Source organism: Rhododendron vialii, chromosome 1a (genome assembly GCF_030253575.1).
Source record: "Rhododendron vialii isolate Sample 1 chromosome 1a, ASM3025357v1".
NCBI lineage: Eukaryota > Viridiplantae > Streptophyta > Magnoliopsida > Ericales > Ericaceae > Rhododendron > Rhododendron vialii.
In genome coordinates, this window is record NC_080557.1 from 38,622,074 (window position 1) to 38,634,959 (window position 12,886).

At 39.4% G+C, this 12,886-nt stretch overlaps 1 protein-coding gene and 1 long non-coding RNA gene across 3 annotated transcripts; one reads left to right on the forward strand and one right to left on the reverse strand.

Annotated features, from left to right (window-relative positions):
* The first annotated feature begins 620 nt into the window (after window positions 1-620).
* Window positions 621-1,992, forward strand: LOC131308799 (uncharacterized). The gene is made up of 2 exons (XR_009194577.1): window positions 621-687; window positions 830-1,992. It is a non-coding gene; the product is annotated as an uncharacterized LOC131308799 (long non-coding RNA).
* LOC131308673 (uncharacterized) lies at window positions 1,572-12,206 on the reverse strand. Of its 2 annotated transcripts, none has more exons than XM_058335746.1 (4): window positions 12,043-12,206; window positions 10,827-11,132; window positions 8,820-9,067; window positions 1,572-2,178 (listed from the first exon to the last, which is right to left on the reverse strand). In XM_058335746.1, exons 2-4 carry the CDS (start codon window positions 11,071-11,073, stop codon window positions 1,825-1,827), a joined length of 849 nt encoding a protein of 282 aa, XP_058191729.1. In that variant the 5' UTR covers window positions 11,074-11,132; window positions 12,043-12,206; the 3' UTR covers window positions 1,572-1,824. The 2 variants fall into 2 exon arrangements, with proteins under 2 accessions (XP_058191729.1, XP_058191665.1); XM_058335682.1 differs by lacking the exon at window positions 12,043-12,206 and adding an exon at window positions 11,779-11,863.
* Between the last annotated feature and the right edge of the window lie 680 nt (window positions 12,207-12,886).

Below are 12,886 nucleotides of genomic sequence, written 5' to 3' on the forward strand. Positions count from 1 at the left end.
GGGACCAAATGAAGTCCCAAGTGAGATTTTTGGCCAAAAGAAATGGACAGAAGGGCCTGGAGATGAGGAAGAGCATTGGTGCTTAAGGGCTAGAAGGAGAGAATAAGCTGAGCTAGCACTAAAATCTCCATTCTTGGAGAAACCCCAGATAAACCTGTCTTCAAAGCCAAATTGGGATAAAGGAATGGACAAGATGAAAGATGAAATATCAGAAGGGAAGAGTGAGGTAACCAGGTTGACATAATTCCACTCTTTTTTCTCAGGCAAGAATAGCTTATCAACAGTGGCATTTCTAAGAGTTTTAAGAGGGAGAAAAGAACTGAGAGGAGTATCATCTGAAAGACAACCATTCAGTTCAAAGGGCAGTGGAGATCGATGGAAGCCAGTAGTCATTGCAAATAAAGATTTTGTCGCCAGCTCCAATCTGCCATCTGATGCCCTTAAGGAGGACATCTCTACCATAAAGGATGCTTTTCCAAGCCCAAGAACAAGAGGCAGATGGCCTAACTTCAAGGAAAGGCATGGAATGGCAGAATTTTGAGAGAGAAAAAGAAAAGAAAAGAAAAGAAAAGACAATTTGGATGATCAAAGCTTCTCCAACTCTGTTTTGCTAATAGAGCGAGCTTGGTTAAAGAGTTGTAATTAATACCCAGTCCCCCATCAACTTTTGGTAAACAAAGAGAGTCGGTCCCAATTTTTCCAGTGAAAGGATTTTTTATTGAATGTCCCTGACCAAAGAAAATTTGAGAGAAATTAATTAATTTTTAACTAGCCAACTTAATCCGTCGTACAATCGACACACATACATTATACACCTCTACGATCTCAGCACCTCTGTTGCATTCGAAATCACCTACCACCAACGCCACCAACACCATCACCATCGACCATCCTCATAGCTGCCTCCTCTCCTTCAACACCACCACCCTCCCCCCAAGCCATCTTCACCACTACACCACCATTACCACCACCGTTGCCACCACGTCTACCATCGTCACAAGCGTCACTACCCCACCACGGGTCCACGACATTAGCCACTTCTACCCACCATCAGAAATGCAACCACCACTTCCACCACCTTATAAGGACGACGATGTCAGCACCACAAAACAAAAATTGAATACCGCTAACAAACTGCACCTAAACGAGAACTTGTATCAGCGGCTCTTTCCAAAAGGCCTGAATGCAAGTCAACAAAAACATCACCTGGATTACTCCAATTCTTTTTAATCAAGACCTGGATTTCTTTCTTCATTTGAATACTCATTTTTCTCCAAAAAAAAGAGTTTCATCTTGAAATTCAGCTGAAAGAATGTAACGAACCACTCTAAAGCTAATAAGGATACAAATGCAAAAGTTAATTCTGAACAACTAAAAGTTATTTTCGAATTAAACATTAAACACTAAATAGCTTCAAAAAGAGTGAAATTCTGAAGGAAAAGAAGCAACATGTAGTTCCGAAACACACCAGAAACCCTTCCGATCTCAAAGAAGCTAGCAAACCATGCATTCAAATGAAAGTAAAACAAAAAATCAACATGCAAAATCTCGACAATTACAAACAGCATCAATAGCAGAAACTCGGGGTAACTAGACATTCAAATTCGTACTACAGATCCAACATCCCAAAAAAAGGACGAAGAATACAGTAAGACAGAGTACCAACAGACGGGAATAAAGCAGCCCATCCTATCACTCCCGCCCAATATGAGGAAGAGATTATATGCAACCCTAAGGCTGTGTTGAATCCGTGCTTTATGAAGGGATTGACCAAGGGAAAGAAAAACAATAGGGAATAAATAAAAAACCTAAGTTCAACTTGTATTAGTAATAGCGAGAGCCAGTGTCATAAACACGGCCACCAGGATACGGTCCTCTGGGCTCAAAGCCATGGTGATCCCTATTACCCCCGAGAAATCGGGCCCGCTCTCTGTAGGAATCATACTGATCTCCGTTATAGGCTCGGTTTGGCTCAGCAGCAGCAGCATCAACTCTGCCATACCCATGAGGATCATTGGGGCCCATACCGCTGTTGGGGTAGTGGTCCATCATGGCTTGCTGGTACTGCTGTTGTCGTGCATGGGATTCCCTCCGGAGGTACTCATCTCGCCGATTGGCATGACGAGCTCTAAGTGCTGCTAGCTGTTCTTGATATTGAGTATTGATTGTGTTTATTTTCTGAAACAGAGTTGCAAATAGTGCTTTTCAGATGAAAATCAGAAGATGAGCCAAAAAATTAAAAATAGATTCAAATTATATGAAGATAAGAGGAAACTTTGCGTAACCCTTTCCTTCTAATACCTTTAGGTGGCAACTCTCTGAGAGTACACCTGTAAGATCATATGGTTTAAAGGATGATTACGACTACCATGATATATGAACTGAAATACAATTTAGCATTGGTATTACATGACAGACATCAGTTAAAAATAAGAATACGTATTGAGGAAGACCTTCTTCTGAAGAATCTGAACCATAATAAAAGATCGGGAACCTAGTTTTCTATGGTTTTCCACTAGTCCAACATTTATTTGGTATCAGAGCAAAAGGATCCTACTTTGTTTGCTGCCAATTGTTCAATTTGAGAGCTTTTAACGAGTCCAACCCTAGTGAAGGTGAAGTGCCTCCATTCTTCTTCTTCTTCTTCTAGAAGAGCTCCATTTTCAACCTCTGAAACCTTCCCAATCAAAAACTCTAACCAAGCCCAAAGCCTTCTTCCACCTATGAGCATCACAGTGCACCTTGAGTAGACCCAACTTGAACAACCCAAGGCCAGCCGGGAAAAGTTGGGGCTTTGGACCATATGAATTCTAACCTAAGTCTGAGCTTGCGAAAAAAATTCCCCACTTGAGCCCAAGTTGTACATGGGATCTGTTGACGCAATTATAGGTTCTGGGAGGCAATCCTAATTCATCACGGAGAGCTTGACAAACAGTTAACGATAAGGAGCTTTCAACCTTCGCCGTAGATCCACAAACAGGAAAATAGCAAAGAATGGGGGGACTTGCTGAGTTGATCCCCTTTTATGTCTTGTTTTACTCCAATCTTGGGAGTTATTCAACGTATTTCTTTATGTAAAACAGAGAGAAAACTTATACTTAATAAAGATCGGGTAACTTAAGTTCTTTGTAATTGGATATTTTTTTCTCTCACCCTCAAAACTGCATTATGATTAGATTAACCATATGTACAATTGTTATTCATTGCAAGTTCTAGTCTGACTTCCATATTTGAAACAAAAAAGAGACAAATAAAGTGAAGAAAGAGCTTTAATGCAGTAATACTCATTGGGGCACTTTACCAGAGGCAAATGCACGAGGCATCCATACTCTTTACGATACTTTGTTTGGTTGAGTTTTAAAAGAAAAAATTGATGTAATGAGCGGTAATGAGTGGAGAGAGATAGATAGAGAAATTTATTGAGAACAGTGCATAGAGTAATTTTTTTTTCTCAAAACTAGTAAGTGAACAAAGTGAAGGTTTTTCTCCCAGCAGCCAACAACTGGTTAGAGAGCAACTCTGAAGATTGACCTATTTTAAGAGCAATCTTTTTCTAAAGAAGTTATATAGAGTACGGGATTGGATAAGTATCTTAAAAGGCCAGAATCTAAAGAATAAAATAAAAACCCGTTTCAATTATGTTAACCACCAGCCCAATAACTGCTTGGGCTAGGGTTGAGGACCTTGGGCTGGGGGATCGGGCCTGGCCAACTCTCAGCATGATTCTGGCTGGTCCTCAGCACACCCCAACCTTCCCCAGTAGCATCCCAAAATGTCCATCAATTTAACAAATAAGAACCAGAAAATAGGGCTATCGTCTAGGCCTTCTGATAACAAAGCTTAATGTCCAAGAACCGACAACTTATGAGATTGACCTAATTGAAGCACTTCACCTTCTGCAAAACCACAAAACTATTCCTTCTTCTGATAGAAGTCTGACTCTAGAATCCAGATTCCACCATAAATATACGTAGGCAGCCCTAGGCCCTAGATTTTTTGAAGTTGTTTGATCCTACATCTTCAAGTTCCTCTGTTTCCTACACCAGCAAATTTATGCCTTGTTTGGATGGTATTTTGAAAAAAAAAATCAAACTCAAAAAACACTCATTACCCCTACTTCCAATCATTACTCTCATTTCTTCCTCCTCTCTCCAATCATTATCCTCATTTTTCTCTCTATCTCTCTCCACTCATTACCCATACCTCCAATTATTACCCTAATTCCTCTCTCCACTCATTACCCAAAACCAAACTCAAAAATTTTCAAAACACCATCCAAACAAGGCATTAATGTCTAAGGAAAAGAATCGAGCGTCTGTGATGCTTTTTGACTGCATTGTCTTAAGCATGTTGCTCCACCCAATAATTGCAGCTCAGACACTGAGGTAGCTTAAATTGCTAGTCTGCTTCAACACAGTTAGTTTCAAGTTGAGGAGACTTGCAACTCCTTTTCATGAAGGTAGACAGAAGTAGCAAACTACTAATCGCCCCCCCTGTGTCAGGCCTCACCCTGACACGGCCGATACTTCCCCACTTTACCCCCCCCACCCCCCCCCCCCCCCCCCCCCCCCCGCCCCCCCCGAACTGTCTCTCCCACTCCCAAATTTGATTTTTTTTGTTATAAAATTTTAAATGTTGATAACTTTTTTTTCACGTATTTTTTTAAAATAAATTTTATATTTTTGAAATCTACTCAACGAAACCTATCAAACGAGCCTACTATTGATGGTGAAATAATGTAAAACGGAAAAATTATATTTTTTCCATAGTTTAAACTGTCTAAAGAGGTTGAAAAATGTGTTCTAAATTTCAATCTGTTTGAACCGGTGGAAAGATTTTAGTTTCCTGATCATTTTATCCTAAATGGTCATAATTAAATTTAAACTCTAGGGCTCTCGTTGATTAACCCTAAGAAAGTCGTAGAATCAAATATCTCTTAGGGTTAATCAACGAGAGCCCTAGAGTCAAAATTTAGTTATGATCATTTATGATAAAATGATCAAAAAACTAAAATTTTTCCACCGGTTCAAACAAAACAAAAAAGAAAAAAGAGAGGCAATCGGTGCCTTGTAGTGCACGTGGTGCTTTTGTGTGCATGTGAGCCTTGAAGAGTTTTGGACGTGGAGCACATAGGTGAATTGGGGCTTGAGACTAAGCATCACTTGATATAATTTAATAAACTAAACATTGGATGACAATGAAGAAGAAAGTAGGAGTAATCAGTTATCCTGCAGAGAAAAAAAAATTTAAAGATGAGCACCTTATCAACTTGCCTATGGTTGAGCACCTTATCAATTTGCAGAGCAGCTGCAAATTTAGAGATGCAGGAAATTGCAAAGCATTGAATATGCCTATGGTTGAGCACCTTATCAACAATTGCCCGTTGCTCGACGTTAATTTTCGTTGGCTATATAATCTGATGATGTACTCTTGCATACATTGAGATTGAGAGCAATTTTTGAGTAATCACATCCTCGCAATTTTCCTCAACTTTCATTTTATTTTCGTAATTCATAAAAGAACATTATGAATCAGTACAATTTTTCATTTTTGGATAGTTGGTCAGTTGGGAACGATGTTGCGAATGATATTCCTTGTGGGGAGAGCAGCTCCTACGTTGGGCGTGATTACACAACCGAATTTACAACTGACCAGATTAGTTATTACTGTTGTTATTATACATATTTGTTACTAATTTTGAAAGCAGGCTGCATAATGTTGTGTTTATACGTATTCATTTTATTTGTTATAAATATTTGAAACTAGAGAGAGCATGTTAGATTGGGCACGGAGAGTTGGTAAGGAAAATGGTTGTGTGATTGTAATAAATAAATCTGCTAGTATAAAGGGCAACAAAATGCCGAAGTGCATTCAAATTTGTGAAAGGGGAGGATTGCACAAACCGCCACCGGAAGGGCATTCAATGCAAAGGATTACTGGAACTAAAAAATGTGATTGCCCGTTTAAGCTGCGAGGTGTACCACAACCTCCAGACGGTGTCATGTGGAGTTTGAAGGTTGCTAAAGGTTTTCATAACCATGAACCAGCTGAAAGTTTTGAGGGACATGAGTACCCATCAAGGCTGACCCCAATCCAGCAGCAATTAATTCGTGACATGTCTAGCAGCACCGTGCCTCGAGAAATTCTTAGTTTCTTGAAGCAACAAGACTCATCAATTAGTATATGAATCAAGAGTATTTACAATGTGAAGGCACTATATAAGAAAGTGCAACTGGGGGGTCTATCTCCTATTGGATACATCTTCAAAGAATTAAACGAGAAAAAATACATTTATGACTATCTTATAAATGAACACACCAACGAAATCACGGCTATTCTTTGGGTTCATCCTAGAAGCCTAGAGCTATCTCTCAACTTTCCGTCCGTGTTAATTATTGATGCGACGTACAAGAGTAATTACTATCGGATACCACTCTTGGAAGTCGTGGGTATCACATCCATAATGAAAACTTACTCTCTTATGTTTGCATATTTGAATAATGAGACGAAAGAGCGACTGATATGGGCGTTGGATACCTCAAAAAGATGGATGGTTGAAAAATGGGCAGCGATGCCATCGGTGATGGTTTCAGATAGGGATCTGGCACTTCTTGGTGCCATTGGAATATGTTTCCCCTTCGCACAACACATCTTTTGTATTTGGCACATAAACCAATGTGTAATGAAGAAGTGCAGCCCTATGCTTGGTAAGAGGTGGGACGAGTTTTCCGATGCATGGCAGTTGCTTATTCATTCATCGACACCAATGTCTTCACAACAGAGGTGGAATGCCATGTACGAAGAGTTTGAGCAATACTCCAATGCCATACAATACCTTTGGGATGCATGGTTAGGTCCTTACAAAGAGCGATTTATTGCAGCATATATAAACCAATTTATGCACCTCGGGAGCAATTCAAGCCAAAGGTAACTTTCCTATAATCATTGTATATTTATTGTACTGCACTAAAGAATACTTTATGTAACTTTCCTATTTAACACAGTGCATTATTAAACTGCAGGGCAGAGTCTGCGCATGTGAGGCTCAAACGATACTTGGGAGATACCATGTCCTCGCTTCAAACATCTTTTCAGAAAATAGAAAAGATGTTGACCAGTCAGTTCGGGGATATTCAGGAGTCGTTCTAGAAATCTCTCAACATTTCACGAAACATACATATACATGAAGGCATTTATAGTGAAATCAGAGGTCGCGTTTCATTACAGGCAATGAACTTGATCCATAAGTAGGCACAACGCACTGATAACAAAGCCGGCCTTTGATTTTGTAAAATCAAAAGGACATACGGATTGCCATGCTTTCACGATATTGCACTTTACCGTTCTGTGGACAGACCAATTTTGCTAAGCTCTATCCACCCTCACTGGAGTACGTTGTCCATGCACGTCCAAAGGCATACTGTCGAGGGAGCACGATCCAACAGGGCAGCTCAGCTTATTGAAAGATTAAATGAAATGGATTCCAACAATCGAGTCTATGATGGACAGGTTTCTCGATATGGCAGATCCATCTCGTTGCACAATTCGACCCCAAGCATACAACACAGAACACAGGGGTCGACCTACAGGCAGAGATGAGCAGAATAGAGGTCGCATACCTTCCTTCACAGTATCCACTTTAGAATCTCGGGCCTCACGTATTCCAACATTGCGAAGGAGCAATGGGAGGGATCACCTCGTTCTGAAATTTCCTCAGCAATATCAGCATTATATTTCCCACTGTGTTGACGTTCGATCCGACGGTCAATGTGGCTTCAGGGCAATAGCCGCGCAACTCTTTAGTTCTAAAGATGAATGGGCTCAAGTACGACAGGACCTTATCCAAAAGATTGAACAAAATTTGATCCTGTACGATCAACTTTATCCAGAATGTGATTATGAATACCAGGTGCTACAAAGACTTCGTTGCTTCCAGCCATCGGCACCAGAGGATCATTGGATGGATTTTATACCATTGGGACTTGTCATCGCATCAACGTACAACGTTGTACTGTATACATTCGATATGATTGCTTTGAGTTGTCTCACTCACTTGCCGTTGAGCTCCCATCCAGTTCCATTCACAGCGTGGAGCTATTGACCGTGTTAATGGCAATCACTTCGTGCAAATTTTCCTATACCCTCATTACCCTGTACCACCCATCATCATATGGTGCCAAATGTATCGGATGAAGCACACGGATGGGCTCATCCTTATGAAGCACGCCTCCAATTGTGGTACGGAGTAATGCAGATAGATCCGCCGGGACGACGACCACAATTTGGCTGAAATATTGACTAAATTTGTGTATTTATTTATGTTCATGTATTGGTTCTATATACTCAATTATAATTAAATGAAGTTTGATTTCAGTTTGCATTATTGACTGTTCATAGAAATATAAAGTAAATTTAAGTGGATTCAACATACATAATTTACTTGAAAACTCAAATATAGAAGTTCTAAAAAAATGGACAAAAAAATAAAAACAAAGAGATAATAGATTGTTCACAAGCCCATGTCGCACTTAATAAAGATTAATGTTCCTCAAACCAAAATTCAAACAAAGAAAATCAGGTTATCCACTTTGTTTAATCCATAAATTATGACATGAAGCAAAGAGAAAAAATCAAACATGTTATTGTTTTTAGCAGCAAGACCCTGATACAGATTGTCCTCCAAAAATTGATTTGTCTTTATAAAACCCAACTTCAAATGTTCATAAAAGAAGCAGAAAGTAAAGTTAACTATTGTACTAGAAAAGATGAGTTCTCTAGACACTTCCGGAACGAAAGGAATTTTAAGTGTAGAAACTAACCTCCCTATGCCTTGCATTTTCTGCATCCTCCACATCAATTTGTTCCTTGGATAATTTCGTGATGTCATCAAGGAATCTCTTCTCAAGACCTTCAAAATTCTGGGACAAGTGTTTATCCTCATAACCAATGTCCATATCTTCTTCAGGAGGCAGAGATCTAGGATCATGGTTGCCTTGTTTCTCCGAAGCCATTTTGGAATCTGGCCTTTGACCTTGGTAATAGGCTCTAGGTGCATCACCCCCTTGACCTGTGACTCAAACAATTTACATCACATGTAATCCCAGATCAGAATTCTGAAAAATAAATTAAACTACTTTCCAAAATTGAATTTAACTATCTCATTGCATAAACCATGTTACAAGATTCCACAATGAAGAGATCCGCTAATCACAGTATAAATACAATTCTCTGCAAACTTATTCAAACAATATTCTTCCAGCCCAACAGATTCATTTGAGAACATGATTGGATGCTTTCTCCAAAAACTGAAATGAAACATAATGAAAATAAAGATATGAAAGTGAAAACCAACCAAACTAAGTGGGAAATGAACAATTCTCATGTAATTTGCATTCCTCGCTGGTGCTAGTGACAAACGAATAAAAATTCAAATGGAAGATGAGGGAAACAGCTTTACAGAGATTTAAATTGGTTTTTCTTTTCCAAAGTCATAAGCAAAATGAGTGAAAAAAATCAACCTCAAAACTTTCGTCTTTAGTCATCAGATTCCAAATGCAATCAAGAAGAATAAGGAATCGTGCAACAGTCGAGCTGAACTTTTAATTATACAGTCTTTGACTAAACAAGCTACAGAATTGGGGAAAAACCTAGATTTGTTAGTAGTGTAAGTGGTTATTGTAGGATAACAAGTCGAATTCTAATATACGTACGTCACTATAGGTCAGCTACTAATAGATATTCACTCTCCTCAACTAAGACGAGAGGATTGAAGAGGTTATCAATTTTCTAATGTTTTCCATTAAGTTACTCTTTCTGGATATGACATGGTGATGAGGTACTTTGTGTATCAATCAGAAACAAAGAAAGAGGCTCTGCAAAGGAAAACACTTCAAGATAATTCATTCTACATATCACGCCCAAGGACTGCAAGGAGCAGCAAAGATGTAAATTATGCAAACAGCTCATGTCGGGAAGACATTAACTATGCCTTGAACATAGTTCAAATATACAGCATACTCAACTTCGAAAACAACCAAATTCTAAACAGCCAGACAGGAACCTACTGCTACTGGTTTACAGTGGTCATCTGGGGCTGGACTAACCAAGTTGCATCCACATATACATTCTAAGTGGCTTAGCAAGGTGGATTTCGGGCAGTATTAGCAAAGAGGCATTCCCGCTCCACAGCAGGTCATTTTCAGGTCAACACCTATATGAAGCAACTTAAGAATAAACTTTACCCTTCTTACACAGAGAACATGTTCAAGCAATAGACAGCAAGTATGTACCAGAATAAGAGCGTAAGCATGCTTAGCTCATCTCCACTAACAAGAAAAGGAAATTATGCCCACAATAAATATACTGGAAAAACAAAGCACCCCTATTAACAAAAGCAACTATCTCCCAGCCCAATGAGTACCAGATTGGGAAGCATAGGATAAGTGAAGCACCCTAACCAGTAACTTCTTACAGTGCATGGCAATGTTCTAAAAGTCGCTAGGCGCTACTCAGGTGGTCAGCCACCTTCGAGCAACTAATCGGATTAATCGGTGCATATATATTAGTAATCGGTGATTAATCGTTAGTCGAACCTAATCGGATAGGCCCTGCCAGCGATTAATTGCCAATTAATTCCTTATTTTAGAACACTGGTGCATGGCATTTTCAACTACAGTTTCTAACTCAAATGCTTATTTCTTAAGGTGTTATCTTGACAAGGGAAGGGGCATAATGCACAAGTCATGTGAGTAACTAATCTCGGCTCGAAGGCAAATCTCAACCATGAAAATAAGAGGGAAAAGGAGAGACAAAATTGTACAACTTGCCTTCACTAAACATTTGGGATGACATCGCATTTGGTGCTTTTGATCCGTCCCTTTCCCATCTCCATTGTCCCTCTGCTTTTGAAGCTCCGTATGAACGCCCCTTATCCGAGGTCATCGGCTCTTGCCGTCCTTGGTAATGTTCCGACTTGTGTTCCATCCTCTGACCAGACATATGCTGCAGCTGAGCATTGACATAAGCATTGCCACCTGAATCACCATAGTGTCCGGGGCCTCCCGGCCGTCTCATCTCTTCAATGTTATTTTGAACAACTTCAATAGACACCAACCCAAATGAGACTTTGATTCCTGATAACATGAAAATAAATGTGGGGAAAATACCATAACTTTTTATAAATATAACACAGAAGGGGAAAAATAATCAAACTTTGATAGGAAAAATTATCCACCTGGTAATTGCCTAAACCGGATCAAAAAAGACAAAGAACACCAAACACTTTCAACGAGGGTATGATAAGTTAAAGACAAAGAATGCGTAGCCAAAAACAAACCCGTAAGATCACCATTTCATGAAAGAACAAGCTTCACAAAAAATTGCAAGGACCGACTACAGACATGCTCAAAACACAAAGGTAAAGGACTCCAAACTCAAAAATCAGAACTTTGGTAAGTAATAAAAAGAACTCATTGGGGGGGGGGGGAAGAAGATACTGCCACAATTGCTGACCAATGATGGGAAGATGACTTCTTTGCTATCGGAAATAAGTTTGAAGATTTTTAGAGGCTTTCTTTTCTTCCTAGCAAACTAACATATATCTCAATTTTCCAACGTTTCAAGATAACATACGTTGCTAAGCAAATTTCACAAATATACGTTGCTTTCTTCAGTGTACAGGAATTCTATTAATCCATCAACCACAAGTCGCACCAAATTTCAACGAAAATGCACAAACGAAAAATACGCGCATATCCATGATCGTGTATGCAGCATTACTAACAGGTGTATGGTTGAATTGATACGGCGAAGTCGATTCAATCATCAATGAAGCCACAAAGCCACACATCACGCTAATAACAACTGGAGTCGCAAAAAAAAACCCTAGAAATTGGCTCAAATCCACCGAATGCTCCAAAAAGCAGACACTAAAGAAGTACAATCCAAGGTGGGTAATACCTAACAACAGAAACCATAAAAGTTTGGCCGGGAAAAATTTAAGCAATCGAAAACGCAGGTAAGTGTTCTCGGTGTGTACCTTACCTGATTTTTTCCTTTCACTGAGTGTTTGTGTGTTTTTCCTCTCTTGGTGGAACTTTGGTTTGAATTTTGACAGATTGGGGAAGATGAGGTCGGCGAACGCAGAGGACGTCCACGTTTATTTTGTTTTATCCCTGCTATCGGTAAACCAAATGTAAATCGAGTTCCCTGGAACCCACTGCAGAATTCCACGCAAATAGATTGAGCAGTTCAATTCTTTTACGGGCTGTGCTACGCGCACAACAGCTTGTACACAGTAGCTGTGAACAGATTCCATTTTCTCCCAGTTTGGGTTTCACAAAGATGATCGGAGCCGTTCATCCTAAATTCTGAAGTGATTTTGGGTGTTTTGTTAACGCCTCTAACGATATCGAACGAAGCTCATTTTTTACAGAGATTTTAAACGACATATTTAGAACAACATGAGCGGCTCCGATCATCTTTGTGCGACCCGAGCCGGAAGAAAATGGGATCTGTGCACAGCTGTTGTGTACAAGCTGTTGTGCACGTAGCTTTTCTATTCATTTACAACATTGTTCAGGATTCTTTAAAAAGTCACCTCAACCTCTTCGGTCGAATATCGGTAAAGATTTAATCAATTATTTATTTAATTTTTTTCAACAAATTAGATATAAAATCAATTAAGTCTTTATTGATATCCGACCGTAATTTTTTACTAAACTTTTTCTTTAAAAAATATTATATACAAATAAAACAGCTCCAATCATCTATACGAGGCTTCGAAGTGGATCTCACAGAACATGTCTTCAGTGGGCGCCTACGGCAAATAGTGTTCCCTAGTTTTATTGTTTTTGGAATGTTGAGGGCTTGGGTCGGCGTTGGAGTT

What these genes read in the sequence shown, in the direction of transcription:
- LOC131308673 (XM_058335682.1), bottom strand. Translation starts at nt 11,848, where the DNA reads ATGTGTGGCTTTGTGGCTTCATTGATGATTGAATCGACTTCGCCGTAT. An exon ending in ATCCCAAATGTTTAGTGAAG is followed by an intron (nt 9,068 to 10,826) that starts GCAAGTTGTACA and finishes TTTGAGTCACAG; the next exon opens with GTCAAGGGGGTGATGCACCT. An exon ending in AAAATGCAAGGCATAGGGAG is followed by an intron (nt 2,179 to 8,819) that starts GTTAGTTTCTAC and finishes ACTCTGTTTCAG; the next exon opens with AAAATAAACACAATCAATAC.